The following is a 21,751-nucleotide window of genomic DNA, read 5'->3' on the forward strand; positions in this document are numbered from 1 at the left end:
TATTATTATTATTATTATTATTATTATTATTATTATTATTACTCATTCTTAATGCAAGAACTGTGTCACAGGGTCCTGCTGTATATATCCAATTCAATGGGCTCCCAATACCCCAGAGGAGCCACACCAGCCTCCTTGGCCTTTAGGCAACCCACACACCAGAAAACCCTTGGGTAGTAGTCCCAGTTTGCTTTCACACCCTCCCTATGTCCACTGCTGCTCCTTACTATCAGTAATAAACTATAGCTCTCCTTAAATTTCCTATAGAGAATACCTACAAACCTCACTCCCAGAACTCTTCAATGCCAACTGCTCCACAACTACCAACATACCACACCAGCTGCTTTGCTGCAGGGCTGTTATAGCTGCTCTTTGCTAAGTGGCTGGGATGGCTGGGCAGAGTTTTAAAGGGGCAGGGCACTGTGAGCCCAGTTACTAGCTAATCTCAGGCAGCCTGCCCTCTCACAGACTGCCGGTATTAGCACTAGCCATGCCTACATTTAACATCCTTTCTTAGGATGTTTTATTGGGTTTCAAGTATCTAACATATGTCTCTAAAGGCATCTAGATTTTTAATATCAGGAACATGACATCTGGATTTAGTTTGAGGTGTAATAACCTAGCTTATTTAAATATTTAAATCCGTATAAAAAAACCCAATTATTATTATATGTAGTTGATGGCCAAAAAAGAAAAGAAGATATACCTGATAAACAGGTCCAGACAATTATACATTAAACTATCACTAGAAATAAAGGCAGATGGAAGAGCAATCTTTATCAATATGTAGAGCAATTTTGTTTGTTTGTTTTAAAGCAACAGATAATTGTTTTTGTTTTTCTGAGAAATTCTACAAATATTATATAGTTTTTTCTTCAGTTCAGGCCACTGATATAATTAAAATAATACATTGATTAGGTATCTAATAAAAGTTATGTCACCTTATGACTTAATGATTTCAGATCTTGTAAGAAAACTGAAAAATTGTTGCAGCATTAGTCTATTACATTAGTTCTTCCAGTTTCAGCTAACAGTCTGCTGTTTAAATGAGAAAACTGGAAAGATGCCCCAGGAGCAAACCATGTAGCATAAAAATTAGATTTAGCATGAAACAGAACATACATTTTTACTCCAAACCCAGAATGGATTTGGATGGGAAATGATTTGGTAGACCCCCAAAAGAACAAAAGAGACATTTTTTTATTGTTCCAAGTTTCAACCAAAACAAAGCCCTCAGGAGAAGACTGCTATATATATATCATATCCTCTTTCCCCACAGCAATAGCACTACTGATGTTCAACCACAACAACCTGCTCAACCCTGATATTTCTATCATTTTCCTTTCTTACCATCTATCTTCGTCTGCCAGACTTGGATTTTATATATTCTTATTCTCCAAAGAAACTGCTCTGAAACAATGGCATTTTGATCTACATCTGGATCAAAATAGCCCCATTTCACTCTGTATCTGGCCCAACATCCATGTTTCACTTTAAACGTAACTGCTGAAAACAGTTGTTCCATGAAAAGAATGATTCATGCATGAACTGTTTTACACATTCCAAATTTGTAACGTGTTTTACTACACGTAGTTAATTGATGCTATCTGTCACCTCTTCAAGCAGAAAATTCACTCTAATAAACAAGAGAATAAGAATGTTGGAGCAAGAAAATAGCTGCTCAAATGCACATATATTCTGAAAAAGCCGTTTCAGTGGAGTAAAATGATTTTCTACCTGGCATCAGACATCCTACTTATGAAAGGTGGAAATTTGTTTTAAATTAGCCAAAATATTTCAGGGTGTAAATAAATACTCCAACTTGAACACTTAACTTAAATGGAAACAGTGCAATATACAAAAGCAAATATGTTATTCACTTGCTGCAAAGTAGGCAACCTAGGCTGTGTATATCTAGAAGTGAGTTATTTTTCTATTTGGGAATATGTGGTAGTTGGGACTAAAGATAACAGTGGTTTTCTCTCTAACTGTCTCTTTTACCTCTTTTTGACACCCTCAATCTTTTTTCTCAAGCAGCAGAGAAGGGACCAAGGATGCTAGTTTTTTAACCAGTATATGTGGTAGTTGTTTTTTTTTTTTTTTTTTAGCAAACATCTCTTTAAATCAGTGCCTCTCAAACTTTTTTCCTTTGTTACTCAAAACTGCTTTTCAGAAAGTCTTTTTACATTTACCAGGAAGTCCTTATTTAAATGTCCTTATTGTCATTGGTAATGGGCTTGTGTTATCGCTAGCCAAAGAAAATCCACTTTTACCCAATTTTGGATAATTTACTCAGGCTTCATAAACACTCCTTTAAATTATTTGGAACTTATTATATAAACTGAAAACTAAATGATTAGTACCATGACAAATGCAGTCCTCTTTCCTTGTTCTTGTTGAGAAAGGTATTTTTTTATTAAAGGCATTCTTTATTAAAGCACAGACCAAGGATCACTCGGAAAAAATCAAAATTATTTGCCAGATATTGAGGATATTTGCAAAAGTTTAAAACAATGTCACTCTTCTTAATATTTGTTTGTTTGTTAAAAATAATGGATTTTTAATGAAAAATGGTTGATGGATTTAATATTATTTATACATGATTCAATAAACATTCTAAAAATGTATCAATTTTAATTTTTAAAAGCAGAAATGGGCCTTGAAAGGAAAAAGTTTAAGAAACACAGATATTGTTGTTGGAGTTCAATTGATAATTTGTAAATTCTTTATTAAATAGCAAACTAATAAATGTATTGTTACTATTTAAACATATAATAAAAGCCTTCAAATAGGATAGAAATATATGTTTAAACATGAGGGGAAAATGTTTACATTAGCATATATCATAGTTTTAGTATTTATTAAGAAATATCTTCAGCTAGCAAGCATTTTAAGACACTTTATATTTACTACTCTGTTTTGGATTGTTCCTGTGGTCTCATGTAATTTCAAGATAATACATATTGAGATAATTCACCATTTTACATTCCCAACAAAAATGTTATAGTTCCATAAGTCAGGAAAGACCTAAACACCCTTTTTATTTTCAGTGGTTCCCAATTCCCATAGGATTGGGGGAATATCACTGAATGTGTAAACATACAAACATGTAGCTTGAAGGGGGAAAAATAATTGAAAGATGGTTGAATGGATATCATTTTGCAAAGCAATTGTGCAAAAAGTAACAGTGATGAAAGGCATCACTGCATAACATTGTCTGTGGCAAATACCATTCACTGCAAATAGAAATTAATGAACTTTTAAACTGGGATGCATTTTCATTTTTACAGAAAAGAAAGTTTCAAAAGAGATTCTGGAAAAAGATTAGCTCTGTCTATGGCCAGAATGGACGTGATGTTACTCAATTATACTGTTATTGCATGATATAAACTATATGCTGTACATCATTGGAATCATGATGCAGCTGATACATGTTACATTGTGGATTCTTCTGGATGTCTATGATTCTTCTTTTACTATCCTACACTTATAGTATTTACTGTACTAGACATCTTACTTTTGTTTGTAAGTCATATTTTATAGTGGTCTGATATGTAAATCTAGCCAACGGCAACTAACAAATTGGATCAGTGTTAGGTCTGTGCTATTCCTATTTTATATATACACATATTACAATAGACCTTTGCCCGCGTAATGGAAAGGTATGAAATTTCTGGCCTATTTTTTTTTTAATCTTTGTAAGTCTCCTCCAAAGTTTCCTCCAAAGAGTCTGCAGAAAGGGCCTACTAATAGTCAGGAGAATGAAACAGAATATAATGGATAATCAAATGGAAAGATAATTTCTGTTTCATTGTTCATTAGATTCTTCTTTCGTATAAATTCCATTCCACCCAACATATTTCCAAGAGACACTGGAAACAAAGAAATTCAGCAAACTACTTCCCCAATATGTGAATGGTTCTTTAATTTCAAGTTTGTATATGTATGTATGACGTATAAGCTGCTGGAATGTCAGGCAAATGAAATTATTTACAAGATTAGGCTTTAAAGGAATTAACCCAATGTCCAAATATACAATGAAACATGCAGCCCAATTGTTTGCAACCATGAATAGGTGTTCAACTTTTCAATATCTAGCAAATGATCAACAGATGTAAGAGCTGTTATAAAAATTCTACAGTGTAATAAACCAGCGACAAGCAAAGAATGATGAGGATGTAAAGAAAACAAGTAAAAATAAAGAAAGATGGAAATGGTAAGATGATTTGTCTGTACTTGAATGTCTGACCTGTTAGTTGATCGTCACCTGCAGCAGGGGCGATGCGAATGTATGGTGTTGTAAGCTGAGTCACGATTATCGCAGCTAAGGCAAAGGAAGATTTCCAGGTCAGCATGCATGGGGAAAAAAAAAGCCAGACTGAAGCTAAGCTAGCAAGAAAAAAAATGTTCCATTTTAATTGTTTTGATTCAGGAAGGAAGGAAGGAAGGAAGGAAGGAAGGAAGGAAGGAAGGAAGGAAGGAAGGAAGGAAGGAAGGAAGGAAGGAAGGAAGGAAGGAAGGAAGGAAGTTGACAGAAGGGAGGAAGAAATAGGGAGGGAGGGAGGGAGGGAGAGAGGAAGTTGTTAGGAATTATTTACACTAATTAATTTCTTCATGTAACTGAAAAATGTCTGGGTACACAATCATGTGAATAAAGGTTAATGTGAACTGAAGTATACATGGATAAACTGGCAATATTTTTTATTATCATAGCTGCTGAAAAAAGATAATCACAAATTTCAGTATGTCTACTGAATAGCTAAAAGTGTGATTCATTCTTTAGTCATCTTTGTTTATCCAGTTATACAGAATCACATAGAGAACTGTAGCAAAGTAAACCACCTTCTGATGTTCTTTGTATAACTTTAAAAATGCCTCTATGTGTACTACATTGAACTATCAGAAGAAAGGCAGAAACTCAATGACAAATAAAGCTATTTCTTCCATAATAACGTTTACAAATAAATAAATGAACCAGAAAAGGTAAATACATATATATGAAATACTGAATTGATTTTCTGGTGGATTAATATAAACTGAACAATCCATAAATAAAATTCCTTAAAACACCAACAGAAAGGCAGTAATTACACCAATGTTCATTACTATTTGAGTATACTTAAATTCAGTGTTCTTTATCCTATATACATTTCTTTTAAAAAATCAGTAGATTTCCTATGTTAAAAAATATTGTGAACACCCTCCCACTTTGAAAACTTAGTTGTATCTTAAGTTAGAAATGTTGAATCCTACAGATACAGGTGGTCCTTGCTTAGCGACTATTTGTTTAGTGACAGTTCAAAGTTATGATGTGCTGAATGGAGTTATGACCACTCCCCAAAGTTACATCACTGCAGCATCCCCACAGATCACAGACATGTAATCAAAATTTGAGTACTTGACAGTCCATTCACACTTATGATCACAGGGGCATTTAATCTCCCCCCACATCTATGCCCTTTTGGCTCCTTGCACTTTGTGGCCTCTGATGCTCTGGCTGAAGACCTTCATTGTCTTTTTGGTCTCGCTGCTGACCAAATATGCTTGGTCTGGCGCTTTGCAAGGCAGCCGCTGATGGCACCAGGCTTTCTTTTCCAGGTCGTGCACGGTGGTTTGCTGCTGAGACCTGAGGAAGATGGCCTCACATGGCCAGCAGCTGTCTCACAAAGGGTCAGTGTGAGCATGCCTTGTCAGCAGCAGGAGCAAGAAGATGGGTTGGCAGAGCACAGGTCAGAGGGGCCTTGGAGTGCAAAGTGGCGAGGATAACTGCAGATAGGACTGAGCTGGGGAAGCTGTGGCTTTGTGCTGTGTTGCTGGGCCAGACTAGGGCTTTCTGGGGCTTTGTGCTATGCTGCTGGGCTGGGTTGGGGTTACCTGGGATACCATCAGCATCAACCACACAGCAATGCTGGACTGTCCTGGTTTCTTAGAGTTACTGCAGCTTTACGCTATACCACACTGCTATGGGAATTGAGGCTTCCAGGCATGCCAAGAAACCCACGTGCCAAAGTGTGGCAAGCAGGCCCAGAGCCACATGGTCCTGGGACTGCTTGCTGCCCCACAAGCAGTATGCAGGGCAGCCAAAAGGCACAGATGGGGGAAGCAGGCAGTTGGTGGGAGTTGAAGAGGACCTAGTCCTTTTCCTTGGAAGAACCAAGATTCTGGACTCAAGAGGCACTAAGCCCAAAATGGCTTGGATTGGAGTGGGTCTTCAGCTAATGGCCATTGGAATTCAGTCAATGAGGGCAATGGGGAATGCCTTCATTGCCATTACTAAGCAATGTGCTCATGTGACATCATACTTTATGCATTGTTTAGCAACAGACATTCCCGCTCCAATTACTGTCATACGTCAAAGACTACCTGTAATAAATAAAATGTCTAACTGGGCTGTCAAAACTGGATAGCATCACCAGGGACACATGAATGTATATCTTTGGAGGGCAGACATTCCTGCAGGAAGTGGGGGAACTAAAACAGTAGACATGATCAGATGATTGAAATTTTACTCTTTTTTATCATGCATGCATGGATCACAATAGGAGAAGTTTCTTTCAGTGCCATGTTCTCAATATTACATATACAGTACATACAAGTGCAGGCTATTTTGCAAAATTCATGTCTTTCTTAACCACTTTTCTTTGTATATTGTGTCTTCCCCTTTCCTGTATATTTTAATGTTTGTATGATGATCTCCATGGCAATTTTTCATATTTTCAATTTATAGATCATCTCCCATATAACCTCAAAAGTTCAAAACACCACTATAAATAAGATTGGTAGAAGGCATAATTTAAAAGCCATGTTTCTGTAATAATGATTTTAAGAGAGCTATGAATCTATGAATCCGAAACTCAAATGAAGTCATTATCAATTGGGTGGTATACAAATATAAACACCACCACCACGACCACCACCACCACTACTACTACTAATATTATGATTTATTATATAGATAATAGGTTGCACTTCTGTTTAAATCTGATTGTACACTAATAGCTACAGAAAAATATTGTCTTTTTTATAAATGTAATGACTTAAAAAGATTGCAGACATACAGTAATTGCAATGAATATTTAAAATTTCTTCATATTGAATTGTTTTTAAGCTTTTAGACATGCAATGGATAATGTATTTGATAAAGGAAAGTATAAAGCAACTTTTAAATATCAGATGTAGCATTTATTATGTGCTATATCTGAATTCTGGCATGGCTTAAAAAAAACCCTGAAAAATTAAGGGAGAATGGTTTATATAAAAACTTAAATTTATACAGAGATGTTTGATTAAAATTAGTATGTAGCAATGAATGAAGAAATGAGTTTATCCCTTATGTACAGACATTAAAGTTCAATATTGCTATTTCATAATATTTTGAAATATCTCCATGTAATTCTGAAACACTGTGATGTAGCAACTTCTGTAACACTGTTGATAAAATACTTAAATAAAATATAATGAAAATTATTAGGTTTCTTTCTACGACTGACATGGATTCTTATTACAAAACAAAGTTTGAACTCTTCCAGTAATTTCAAAACTGTATTTTCATTTATGGTTTTATTTCTGTGGGAAAAGTATGATAGTGTAGTTCAGTGATGGCGAACCTTTTAGAGACCGAGTGCCCAAACTGCAACCCAAAACCCACTTATGCATCGTCGAGTGCCGGGTGGGTGTGGCCCATTGGGTGGGCATGGCCCATTGGGTGGGCGTGGCTTCAGTGGTAATGGCAGATTGGGTGGGACTAAAAAGTTCAATCAATCAATTCCAACTTTGCAAGATCTTTTTTTCCCCTGCGAGAAGTTGAAATTGACTGATTGAACCGTTTTGGTTTTTTTTGCACGCGGCGGCGGAGGCATAAAGCGAAAAGGTTTTATAAAACCCACCTGAAGGCCTAGGACTGGGGCGATGGCATGCGTGCCCACAGAGAGGGCTCTGAGTGCCGCCTCTGGCACCCGTGCCATAGGTTCGCCACCACTGGTGTAGTTGAAGATTTGTTATTGCTATTTCCATGAAAATCTGCCTCAGAAACAACTTAGGCTTGAAGGAACTAGGAAGCTAATGTACCTATTTTTAAAATACAGAGGAAAACAATAACATTTATTATGTTTTATAATATCATTTGGATTTTTTGTTTCATTTTTATTATTTTTATTCTTATTGCTAGCCTGGAGTGACTTTTTTTGGTGGACAAACAAGATATAACATAAACAAGATAGAATATAAAAATATAAATTAGTAAATGAAATGACTGCCCATATTTCTATAAATGTAAGGTAAATACAATGTTCAGTAAGTTGTATAAATTCAATTTACTCAAATTAGTCTTTTATGTATGTGTAGCAATCCTAGGGGAAAAAAAGCAGCAGCATTTCCTAAAAAATGAATTTCCACATTTGTACTTTCGATGATGGACCAAATGAAACTAAACTAATCCATTTGGAAACATTTCCTTTGCTTTTTCCCCCCACTTTAATGGTAATAATTTAGAGAGACAAAAAAGCATGCGTGCCTCTACACTATCCATTAATGCTTCAATTCTTAGTTATCAATTTTCAGAAAATAAATTTTGGAGACTGTACAATTTACACTTTTCTTCTCAAGAGAAATATACAAGTAAGGACAGTATCAGATACAGCTCATCAAATTCAATGAGGTCACTGTAGCCTCTACCTGTAATAATTTATTTGAGGAGCTTCTTTTCATCTTGTTTATTTCCTTGTTCTATCCTGTTATGATATAACTGATTTCTTAAGCATGAAAGGAGACAGGTATGGCACTCTGGCATTGCAATTACTGCATATAAAAATATATTTATATATTTAGTTAAATATCTTGTATTTATAGAAGCACTTCAGTTATTATAATTAAATGATAATTACACTTACATTGCTGTAGATAGTAAACACCTCTTGTTTGTGTGTTAGTGAGTTTTCTTCTAATTCTGGGACATAAATATTTTATTTCTGCAAATGTAATCTGAACTAATCAGTCTATCAAATGTCTATACACCAATGCACAAGAGCATGAGCAATAAATAGGGTGAATTAGAAATTCAAGTAAATGAAGGCAGAAATGAAATTGTTGCCATTATGGAAACTTGGTGGGATGAAACCCACAAATGGAACATACAGCTAGAGGGATTTAAATTATTAATTTTTTTAAAAAAGAAACAGACCAAATAAAAGAGGAGGTGGAACTGCACTATATATAAGAAATAATTACATCTCTACAGAAATAGAGCACAACAATGATGAAAATGATTTAATGCATTTGGGTCAATATAAAAGGGGGGGGGAAATGACATTGCCATAGGTGTATACTATAGGCCACCCAACCAAACAGAGGAAACAGATGAACTTTTTGCTAGTCAGTTAACTAACGTATGAAGGAAGCACATCACAATAGCAATGAGGGACTTTAACTACCCTGACATCAAGTGGAAGACAAACTCTGCACCACATGCAAAATCAAACAGGTTCCTGACAAACGTAGTGGACAACTTTGTCTCCCCAAAAGTAGAAAAAGGAACTAGGGGATCAGCCATATTGGACTTAATTCTCATTAAGAGAGATGAAATGATATAAGGTGCTGAACTAACAAGAACCTTGCGGGGGAGTGATCATACAATATTGGAATTCAACATTATGCAAGCACAAGCAATAGAACAAAGTCAAACTAGAGTCTTGGACTTTCAGAGAGCTGATTTCAATAAACTTACAGAGAGCTTGGGAAGGATTCTATGGATGAGAATACTCAAGGGGAAAACAACTCAAGAAGTCTGGAAAATTTTGAAAAGTGAGATTATAAAAGCGCAGTCTAGCACAATACCAATGGAGAAGAAAAATAACAGCTCTCAAAGAAACCAGCATGGCTGCATAAAGAACTCTCTGATAAATTGAAAGACAAAAAGGACAAGTATAAAAAGTGGAAAGAGGGGCACATAACTAAGGTTATCAATAAATAGCTCAAACCTGCAAAGTTGAAGTGAGGAAAACTGAGGCTCAAAATGACTTAAGACTTATGACAAAAATCAAAAATAACAAAAAAAGTTTCTTTCAACATGTAAAAAACAAGAAAAAAGTCAAGAAAACAATTGATCCATTAGTGAGAGAAAGTGGCAAGAAGATTACAGGCAACAGGGAGAAAGTAGAACTACTTAACTCATTTTTTGCATCCGTCTTTACACAAAGGGAAAAAAGCAGTCCAATCTATCAAAAACAGTAGCGTAAAAAACAGATTAAAAACATAAGTTAAAATATGCAATAAAATGGTAAATGAGCACCTGTCCATCCTAGATGAGTTCAAATCCCCAGAACCAGAAGGATTACATCCCAAGGTTCTGAAGGAACTGGCAGATGTGATCTCAGAACCACTGAACTATATCTTTCAATGATCCTAGAGCACCAGGAAACTACCAGAGGACTGGAAAAGAGCTGATGTAGTTCCCATCTTCAAAAAAAGGAAAAAAATAGATCCAGGAAACTACAGACCTATCAGCCTGACCTCAATCCCTGGGAAGATTCTGGAAAAGATAATCAAGCAACAAATCAGTGTGTCGTCCTCAATGGAACTGCATCTACATGGAGGGAAGTATGCGGTGGGTGACCCCAAGTCTGTTTTAGGCCCAGTACTCTTCAACATCTTCATCAATGATTTAGATGAGGGAATAGATAGGAAACTCATCAAATTTGTAAATGACACCAAGCTGGCAGGAATAGCCAACACCTCAGAAGATAGGCTTAAGATACAGAAGGATTTTGACAGATTTGAAGATTGGGAGCTAACAAAATAAAATTCAATGGTGAAAAAAGTAAGGTTCTACATTTAGGCAAAAAACCCCCAAATGCACAGGTGGTACCTCGCTCAATAGTAGTAACTGTGAGAGGGATCTTGGACTCCTAGTGGACAATCACTTAAATGAGCCAGCAGTGTGCTGCAGCTGCCATAAAAAGTCAACACAGTTCTAGGCTGCATTAACAGAGGGATAGAATCAAGATCACGTGCAGTGCTAATACCACTTTACAATGCTTTGGTAAGACCACACTTGGAATACTGCATCCAGTTTTGGTCACTACGATGTAAAAAAGATGTTGAGACTCTCTCTATAGAAAGAGTGCAGAGAAGAGCAACAAAGATGATCACGGGACTAGCGGCTAAAACATATAAAGAACAGTTGCTGGAACTGGGTCTACTTTAATGAAAAGAAGGACTAGGGATGACATGATAACAGTGTTCCAATATCTCAGGGGTTGCCACAAAGAAGAGGGAGTCAAGCTATTCTCCAAAGCACCAGAAGGCAGGACAAGAAGCAATGGATGGAAACTAATCAAGGAGAGAAGCAACCTAGAATTAAGGAAAAACTTCCTGACAGTTAGAACAATTAATCAATGGAGCAACTTGCTTCCACAAGTTGTGAATGCTCCAAAACTGGAAGTTTTAAAGAAGAGATTGGACAACCATTGTCTGAAATGTTATGGTTTCCTGCCTAAGCAGGAGGTTGGACTAGAAGACCTCCAAGGTCCCTTTCAACTCTGTTATTCTATTCTGTCCTGTCCTGTCCTGTCCTGTCCTGTCCTGTCCTGTCCTGTCCTGTCCTGTCCTGTCCTGTCCTGTCCTAGCCTAGCCTAGCCTAGCCTAGCCTAGCCTAGCCTAGCCTCATTTTAACAAAACTCAACAAAAGCATTAATGGCATGTTGATCTTATACACTGAACAGGACCGTGCCTTGATTCCCAGAACTATCAAATATAGAAGACAAAAGGGATCTTGTTTCTTTTTTGCCCAATCTCATGTAGAAAAAAGAGTTTTCTGCCATGGACATAATCAATTGATGCAATATTTTTGTGTGGTTACGGCATGAATACCTAAAGTTGCAGAAAAGTAACTCTAACCCTAAATCATTTGGTAGGGGGGAAAAAGCATGAGACAGTCAAAAGAAGTGAACATAACTGACTAGTGCACAACACTCACTTGGCAAGCAAAAGAATTTTTGGCAAGCAAGAAAGGGACAAGAACTGATAAAAATCAAATGCTACCTGAAAATATATTTTTCAAGCTAACTTGGTTACTTATCTTTAATATTTCTGCTACCAACATTATATTTTTAATAAAACCTAATACATCTTTACAAAAGCAGAATAATATGACGTGCAAGAAACAAGCATAAGGATTTATTTAGCAAGTAAGAAATACGTCCATATTAATATCCTACATATAAATGAATCTTAATAATACATAAAAACCCATTTAGTATAAAGGCACTATGCTAGAAATAGGGAGACAGTGAATTCTAGTCGTGCTTTAGGCACAAAGCTGGTTTGTTTACTTTGGGCCAGTCAACTCTCTCAGGTCTAGAAAGGAGGCAATGGCAAACCTCATCCAAAAATCCTGCCAAGAAACTGCAGGTACTTGTTCTTGCTACTTAAAGGTGCACATACACACAAATACCACCAACAGCTAAATGTAACTAGTATTTTATATACAGGTACTCCTTGCCTAGCAACCACAATTGGAACTGGCAACTTGAATGCTAAGCAGCCTGATCACTAAGTGAAAATCGAGAATTACTGTACTATTCATCAAAAACTATTATTCAAATGTAATTCTATTTAAGTCATAGTATAACTAGATAATATAACTATCCTATCTTCACTGCAGTCAGCTTGCTATAAGCAAATAAAACCACCTTTTAAAATTCAGCTGGAGAAGACATATTAAATGAAGTTTCTTGAAGAAGTCTCATGTTTTCCCAGTTTTTTGTTTATAAACACTCTTTCCAGAAAACGTGCTTCTGTTTCCCTTGCAGAATAAGTTATGGTCAGAATCTTTATTACCAGGATATAGTAAAAAATAAATGTTATTACTGAGATATATGTAAAAAATTATGCTTGTACTGTAACACAAAAAATTATATCTACATCAGGTGTTACTGCACCTCCATATATCAAATGCCTATTCAGACATTATTTGTATTGTGAAAATGTATCACAAGGATTAAAAACACAATTAAAATATTTTAAATAATTTGCCAACTATAAGAATATACTTTCTGAAGAATTACTTTGAATCTTATGAGATTTCAGTCAATTTCATATATGTAAGTAATGTCTGAGGTCAGGGACACCATTTACTGATATATACATTACAATCACTACAGGACAAGAAATAGATATCACGTGGGGCTAGTCTTCATTCAAAAACATGGCTAAAAACAGTTCTTGTCCTAATTATTGCCATTCTGGAAGGGAATTGCCAAACAAGTGCTGCACATTGCACCTCAGTCCTATTACTCCTGAGAACTCTACAGACTTTTCAGAAGTTTTACAAAATACTCACACGGATGCTTTTATAATATAAAGTGAACTAGCATATGTTTTAACTGAAAGCTGAATCTTATCTTTTCCCTTTCGCTGAAAGGCTACTTTGATATTATTTGTTGCTATGGTACCAATTTCAGTGCAGAAAACACTTCTTGTTTTTGATAAGCACAGGAATAAAAAAGTTCAGCTACCAAAAGATGAAACAATTGGCAGAATAACTTCTAAATAAAAACAGATGACAATTGTTAATATTTCATCCATTTACAATAAATTGGACCAAATTATTCTTCTTGATTAATTATTTAACTCTGGAGTTAAACAAACTTCCACTTGACTAGGAATAATATAGGGAAGAAACTTCATTATTGTTCATTACCATCAGTTGTGCTCTACGTGCTAACATTTATATGGATTATATAATCATGAAGAATACCCCAAATCAATTAATTGCCTATATTTCTCTACAAAAATGAGGAACAGCCATATAAATGTGCCAAAATAATATATGTTATAATAATAGATAAAATAAGTAGCACTAGTGTCAGCAATGTTGTTTGAGATGTGCTAAGAATGTTAAAAGAAAAAAGAAAATTGCACGTACAACAATCTTGGGCTTTCTGATCCCATTTATCCTAAGAGCATTTCTCTGGAAATGCCTGAAAATCCAACTTTCAATTTTGGAGCACGAATCAACGAAAATTCTTTGCAACTCAGTATAAGGAATTATTGTAAAAAGTGTTCATAAAGCTTTGCAAGTCTTTTCCTAAATTGTTTGTTGGAATTATAGTTCTATAGATCTATTTTTTTTAAAAATGTTCCAGATGATGTGAATTAGTCTCTGTTTTCTGATAGAGTCTAGCTTTTCTAGCATTTGACCAAACTTGTCAAAAATTAATTTTCAAATTTAAATGCATCGTTATGTTATTATTTTATTGCTGTTGTTAAAGCAATAATATTCCTAGCATCCTAGATATATGTATTATCCATTTATCATACATAATGCTTAACATTAGGCAAATAGCAGCATCAGAAAGTCACAAATGGAATGAAAAAACCAAATGCATGTACTGTAAGACTATGGCTTCTATATTAAATGAACTGAACATTTCCATTTCTTATACATTTAAAGTAATCTGTACTTTATGTATTATCATGAAAGGATGTTGTAAGTCTATTTAACAATGTATAAATAATATAAATCTAGAAGAACTGCACAATAGGAGCATACCTTTTGTAGCCACTCTGACGCAGTCAATTTTTGTTTCCTATAGCAGATAAAAAAGAAATGATTATTTGTTGCAGAAAATAACAAAATGTTTGTTTTTGGGTGCATGTCTCAAACAACTGTTATGCTCAAATGTTATGACAATTTTATTTAATATCCTCGTGCTTAACAATTGCCTAGTTTAGTTCATTTCCCTGTTAAAATTAAATGAATGAAAATGTACTTGGACATGTAACATCAATACTTCACTTAGCATAAAAGTAGAACGTGAATGAAGCATTAGCCATTATACTTTTTTCCCCTTTTGACAATATATTGACCTTGGGATATTTTATTTTCTTTATAGTCAGTTATATAGTTCATACCATACAATGTAAGGGAAGCAAACAAAAATCAATGATATCTCACATTTCTGCACTATCAATGCATTGTAAGACATGGCCCATTATGGTATTTGGCAGAAAACATTTCTCTGCTGTCAAGAGAAACAACTGAAGCTTATCAAGAGATGAAGGGCTCTTGTAGGTATGCCCAGAAAATGGAAAACAATTCTAGAATCTGTTAGATAAAATATGATCTGCAAAGGAGGGACCTTTTCATATTTCTGTACTTTGGCTTAATTTGTTTTGTTTGTTTTTGTTTTAGTATTTGAGGGAAAAAAACCCAAAAGTTTGTATCAACACAATCATGAGGGAACAATAACATTGAGGCTGATGTAGTGAGATAATATAGTTGAAAGACCCATGGAGCAGCTAATGAAACACTTAGCAAGAGAGACTGAAAAGAGTATAAATAAGATAATTTTGAATAATTTTTTCCTCCTATTTTTTCCATTGATATAACTACTTAATTCTACCCTGTTTTATTTCTGTTCCAAACAATGATGATTAGATAGGTAGATTAGGTGTATGTGTGTACTGTACGTGTGATATAACTTCTTTCCATTTTTGACATAAAAGAGGACAACATAGACTGGATACAACACTAAAGCAGTGCTTGCAGGCTTACCCCATTTGCTCTGCTGGCAGCTTGAAAATAAATGCTGTAACTTTTATGAGGAAGAAGAGGAGTATTCCAAAAGCCACTGTAGGTTTTGTTGTCACCAATAGTAAAAGTCTGAGCCATTTGAATGCTGTGGGCTGGAAACTCAGCAGCAAAATAATACTGGGAATTCAGAATTGAAGCATTCTGGAAGTGAATTGGCACAGGGTAGCATTTCAGGATTTCTGTGGTTTTCTTGGTTCTGCGAGGGCGTTCTTCCTCAACAACTATTTGGTAAACACTAGCATAGACAAGAAATGAGGAAAAAATGTGGTTAATTTAGAATCCTTAAAAAAAAACCAATTCTTAAATCATATGAACTAAAATTTATGATAAATAGTTATATGTTTAAGACATACAACATGGACATACAATACAAAATACAAGACATATTTACCATATGTCCTTTGTAGGTCTGTAAAGCAAAGGACAGCTGAAATAAGATCGTAAGCACAGTCATGATTTCACTTAGCCACCACTTCACTTAATGACTGAGTTGACAAAATGAATTATGTTTGCTAAATGAAGAATATCTATATTATCCTCATTCCTCAACCCCAATCCCATTTTCAGAGATGAGCTCTACTAGCAGAGCTTTATTAAATCTGATCAGGAAGAGACGTTTCTGTTAGTCTTAAAGATAGTTAATTGTACATGAGAAAATAGGATGTTTTGAAACTCCCAACCTGCAGGCAATAATTCAAATCTTTCTTCAAAAGGTTGCATTGCGTTGCATTGCATTGAAGTATGCCAGCCAGTATATAATGCAACATATAGTTTGACCCAGAAGCATAGTCAAGTAAGACACCAACAGTGCTGATGAGGTATTCAACTATTTAGCTTCAGAACACTGAATGACTTAGGAAAATTGAAATAAAGAGCATTAGGATTTTGTTAAAATTTTAACATGAACTGACTTGATATATTGCTCTTAAAAATGTAGATAAAAATACAGTTATCCTTTCAATGTCATATTTTTCTGAATTATAGGATTCAGTCTCCAGTTTAAAAAATGTAGAAAACTGAATGGGAAATATCCTTCAGGTAAAACATGTGAATTCATCCTGAGATACCTTAAAGAATGAACCAAGTTAACTAAAGCAATTTCAAACCCAAAATACCTTTTCATCTTTTCCCTAAAAAGACAAATTAGATCTACAAGCAACCAGACCTCAAATCTATTTGCTCTTTAATAATTTAAACACTGAAAGGTCACAAAGCTCTTTTCTGTTCCCCTTTATCAACGTCCAAGTGCTAATGAAAAATTGCTAAATCCTTTCTGCTATCCTATTTTCACACAAGACTGTCTTCCTGATGTAAATTACCACCTTATAAGCACTTAGGTCAGTGGTAACTTCACTCTATTCTATGAATTAAGTTTTAAATCTGTACAAATGAGTTCATGTTGTTAATGAATGTTACAAGATATTTTGAGTTACATTCATAACGTGAACTCTCTTTTTAAATCCTATTAATGGACATGCTTTCTGGTGAGATATATATTAAGAAAATATGGCTCTGGTAACCATTGAACCATATCTCTGTATTTCATTTGCATTGTAATAATTTTCCAGATGACTAAAGTTGCACTAGTTCATTTAGCACATTTAGCATTTCACCTATTGCAATGGGTCAGACATAAGATTCACCTAGATCAGGACTTTTCAACCTTTTCACCCATTGTACCACTTTTAGGATATGGCAATATCCGAGTACCACCAGTCGCCTAGCAAGGTGTCAAAAACTTGATGATCCCACCCCAAAAAAGGAAAAAAGTGATAAAGTACAGGTAGTCCTCGACTTACAACAGTTTGCTTAGTGACTGTTCGAAGTTACAATGGCACTGAAAAAAGTGCCCCCCAAGCCACAGCCGAGCAAGACACCTGCCTGCCCACCCGGTGGCGCTCTTCCTCCTGTCCGAGGCTTTCATTGTTGTGAGCATTTCTGTTGAGGATTGGCAGCAGGGGTGGGGTGGGGGGTGTTTGGTTTTTATTCCCCCCGTCTGCTGGGTGGTTGCAGCAGGCTTTGTTCACTTCACATAACCCTGGGACACTGTGACCGTCATAAATATGAATCAGTTGCCAAGCATCTGAATGTAAATCACAAGACCCTGGAGATGCTGCAACATTCCAGCTGATCGGCACTTCTTCTGGGCTCAGCAGAAGTGCCAGGATCAGCGCTGAGCTCCAGCTGGAGCCTGGCACTGATCCTGGCGCTTCCACTGAGCCCTGACAGCCCTGCAGCTCCAGCCATCTCTCGCTCAGGTTTGTGCAGTGCTGCCACTGGTTCACCTCATTCCCCTCCCCCACTACCACTTTTCTAGGATGGTCGCGTACCACCTGCCAGGTGCCAATGTACCACAGGTGGTACCCATACCACTGGTTGAAAAGCCTTGACTAGATTATACGACTTCAGTAATGACTGACAGCATTTATCCTAATTAACACAAAAAAGGGGTTTCCACCTTCAAGGGAACTGAGTACAAAGGACCTTATGACTAATAGGGGATGGCAGGATGGCTTAGTAGTTAAGACGTTGGGCCTGTCAGCTGGAAAGCTGACAACCTGGGTTTGAGACCTGAGCCTTGAGCAATGAGATGAGTTCCCGTCTTCGCCTACCTGTAAAGTTCAAAAGCATGCAAATGTGAGTAGATAAATAGGTATCACTTTGGTGGGGAGGAAACAGCACTCTGCGACATCATGCTGGCCACATGATCGCGGAATTGTCTTCACACAGCACTGGCTCATGGCCTTGAAATGGAAATGAGCACTGTACCCTATAGTTGGTAACAACTAGTGAAGTAAAATCCGCAGGGACTTCTTTCTTTTTCCTATGACTAATAGAAGTGTGCTAATAAATTTTAATTCCTTATGAAGTAAATATATAGAATAAATATCTCTCCATGAGTACTTAAAATATCTCAGCATGGAAATAAACATAGAAAAGAAATTAATTCACTAGTATCTTATTGAATTTCAGACAGTCCAGATTTGGCATATCTTGTGAAAGATTGCATGAGACCAAGGGAAAAATGACTTTCTGGCCTTCACAAAGGACGCAACTAGAGTGATGGGAAAGTAGCCTTCACTGTACTTGAGTGATGAACTTCAGGGATACTGGCAATCTATTTCCCAACCCCTGGCATCTACTATTAGAGGCAACTACATTACCTTTAAATGATAACAGTAGCCCTGATCTAGATTTATAGAGCTTGTTGGTTGCTAATTGCATTTTGCTTTTCAGAAAATTGCAACTGATTGAAATTTTCTTTCCCATGCAAACATATCTTTATTTATTTATTATTTTGCACTTCACATCTTTATTGAGTGATAATTGCTCTTTTTTTTAAATCAATACTCCCTTATTTGGAGGGGTAGTAGATTCCCCCTCCCTCTTTAAATATTGATTTAAAGAGTTGACTGGATTGTTTAAGATTAAGCAAATGCTGTCATGACTAGAAATAAACATTTAGACTTCCTATCCTCTTAAGTCTTTGCAACATCCTAACCAGGATGACCAAGGATAAAAAATGTTATATTTATAGTTCAGCAGTATTGGAAGGAACACATTCTGTTTTCTTGTTAAAATAATTCTTTCAAACCTGGTACTAGGAAATTAGCCTTCAAAGCTGTTGGTTATTGATTTCATGTTATTACTTAATTTTTTATCCCACCTTTATTACTTTATTGGTAACTCAAGGTGGTGAACATACATAATACTCCTTTCTCCTCCTATTTTCCCCACACAACCCTGTGAGGTGGGCTGAACTATAAGAGAATGGCTGGCTCATGTTTTTTCATGTCTAAGGCAGGACTAGAACTCACAGTCTCCTGGTTTCTAGGCTAGTCCCTTAACTATTACACCACACTGACTCTCACAGATGATGCTCAATTCTTTATTGGAAGTTGATGGAAGGTTTGTAAACTAAGGTCTGCATTCCTCAGAATTATCCATGCCACAGCCAATCATGTTCACCTTCCTTTATCTTTATGTAACATAAAGCAAATGGAATTAAGTTGATACTTTTCATTCAAACTGAGAGAGCTATAAATCTCTGAAGTAGGCCAAATTATTATTTTTCCTCTAGTTTCCTGCAAATGGAATCCACAAATAAAGCTAGGAAAACTGCCCATATAGTCTTAGAGCAGGAGGAAATAAAAGATAGCTTATTTTCATCCTCTAAAGATGAAATACCCAATACAAATTCTCCAGTAGCTTGGATAAGATATTCTGTAACACTTCCAGCTCGACAGGAGGAAAAATGGAATGAAAGCATGTTTATATGTGTGTTTGTTTGTGTGTGTGTGCGCGTCTGTATGAGTGCATGAATAAAATCTTTTAAGCTTCTTTGGGACCATCCAACCATTTCACAGGAATATTTCCAAAGATTTAAATTACTATTTACAAAGGGGATTTTCTGCCAAGAAAAGATACAAGCAAAGTCTTTTCTTAGTGTTCCTATGCCCACAGACAGAAAATCCCTATGGTTCTACTGTTAAGGAAAATGGATCATCAATGGAAGGTGAAGGCATTTTTTCGCCTCTCTGTTGTCAGGAGGGCATTTACAATGAGACTGAGACCAATTATTTACTTCCTCAGGGAAGAAAAATGCTTGCTAATTTATATTATATCTTGATTGCCGCAGAACCTGGGGAGATTCAAAGCTGCGTATCTTTCTGTTCTGTATAATATGTTTTTGCTAAGTACGTGGAATACAAGAGTATTTCCATAGCTCAATGTGATACATACATTTTAATATTTAATTATTCTGGGCTGCACTATACCTGGCAAAAATTAATCATTTTGCCTTTAACAGAAGAGGAAGCTACAACAGTCTTCTGTTCATATAAGGAAGGCAGAAAGCATGTCTTAACATAGGATGACTATATTATGGCCAAATAAAATTCCCAGCTTCTCCAGTTTAGACTGAATCTTCTCCTGTTCCAATAAATGCAACATATGTAAAGTGTAAAATCCCATTTTTTTATTCCAGACTTATGAAATGTCAATTGGCGACTAGTCTTTACTGAAGTACGAATGTTGTGTTTGGATACATAATTTTTGTTGGTTTTATTATTTAAGTTCTGCCCCTTGTTTGAAACATTGAGTTTTATCAGCCATTTGAAGTCAGTTGTAACAGGCTTAAAATTGCAAGAACACCAAATCAAGCAATGGATCATTCAAACCATATCACTAAAAAGAAATATGTAATAGGATTTATCACCATGAGTACAAAGTAGCTAAAATACAAAAATACAAACAAAATACAAGAGCCATAGATTCTTTTACCACAAAACATAAAAGTCTAAAATGGACTCTGCTCCATAGAAAACCTATGTGACAAAAAGTGTGGATTTTCTGTGTTTTTAAATATTAGTTACTGATATTACTATTAGACCCGGAGAATATTATGATTGCATCTAGATATAACACAATAATATTCATTAATATATTTAATTGTATTTTGAGTACCAGTATCTTGAAACTAATTTGATTTTATTAAATATATAGTAAGTATGTGAAATGCATTTTAATTTACATAAGCAGATGAGCATCAACAGTTATTTGTTTAAAATGTATCATATTAGTAAGGCATTTATTCTTCACTATATAATAAAAATCTTTTTAATCTCACCATAAGATACACTTGACCTAACCAGATTTTGTTCATAAAATGGAATAACACACACACATACAACACACATACAAAAGGATATAACTAGCCTTGCATATATATTTTCACCTTTTTGACCACATTCCACATACTGTATATGATAAATGGATCTCAACTGATGAATATTCCATTTTCATTACTTTTAATTTCTCTTGGTCTGACTGTGATCTTGATAAGATCAGTCATAAATTGCTTTGGAATATTAGCTGGGAACCATAAATGCATTTTGTGTCCTCTCAACCATAACTCATTACAGAAAAGTAACCTGGCATCAGTAAGTCACTGGAACTTAAAAACCCATATACGCAACTCAATATCCTGCTGCTAGGCTATTTAGTGATAAAAATCTGATATAATAAAATATTAATTATAGCTGAAAGGTTGGGTGAAAAATATGAACTCAATTACTAGCCCATATTATGAACAAAGGGCAAAATGGAAAAAAAAACCAGTTGTGGACATTTGAGATAATAAAGTAATAAGTAAAACAT

General features: G+C 35.5%; 1 protein-coding gene across 1 annotated transcript in view; it reads right to left on the minus strand.

Annotated features, from left to right (window-relative positions):
* PTPRM (protein tyrosine phosphatase receptor type M) overlaps positions 1-21,751 on the minus strand; it is a gene marked incomplete at its 5' end in the record, with an annotated part of 332,499 nt that overhangs the window by 173,993 nt on the left and 136,755 nt on the right. Inside the window, 2 exons of the mRNA XM_015814271.1 lie at positions 14,549-14,585; positions 15,554-15,827. Of these exons, the coding sequence (XP_015669757.1) occupies positions 14,549-14,585; positions 15,554-15,827 (311 nt within the window). The remainder of the gene's footprint in view (positions 1-14,548; positions 14,586-15,553; positions 15,828-21,751) is intronic.

Source organism: Protobothrops mucrosquamatus, unplaced genomic scaffold (assembly GCF_001527695.2).
Source record: "Protobothrops mucrosquamatus isolate PMUCROS unplaced genomic scaffold, P.Mucros_1.0 scaffold233, whole genome shotgun sequence".
Taxonomy (NCBI): Eukaryota; Metazoa; Chordata; class Lepidosauria; order Squamata; family Viperidae; genus Protobothrops; species Protobothrops mucrosquamatus.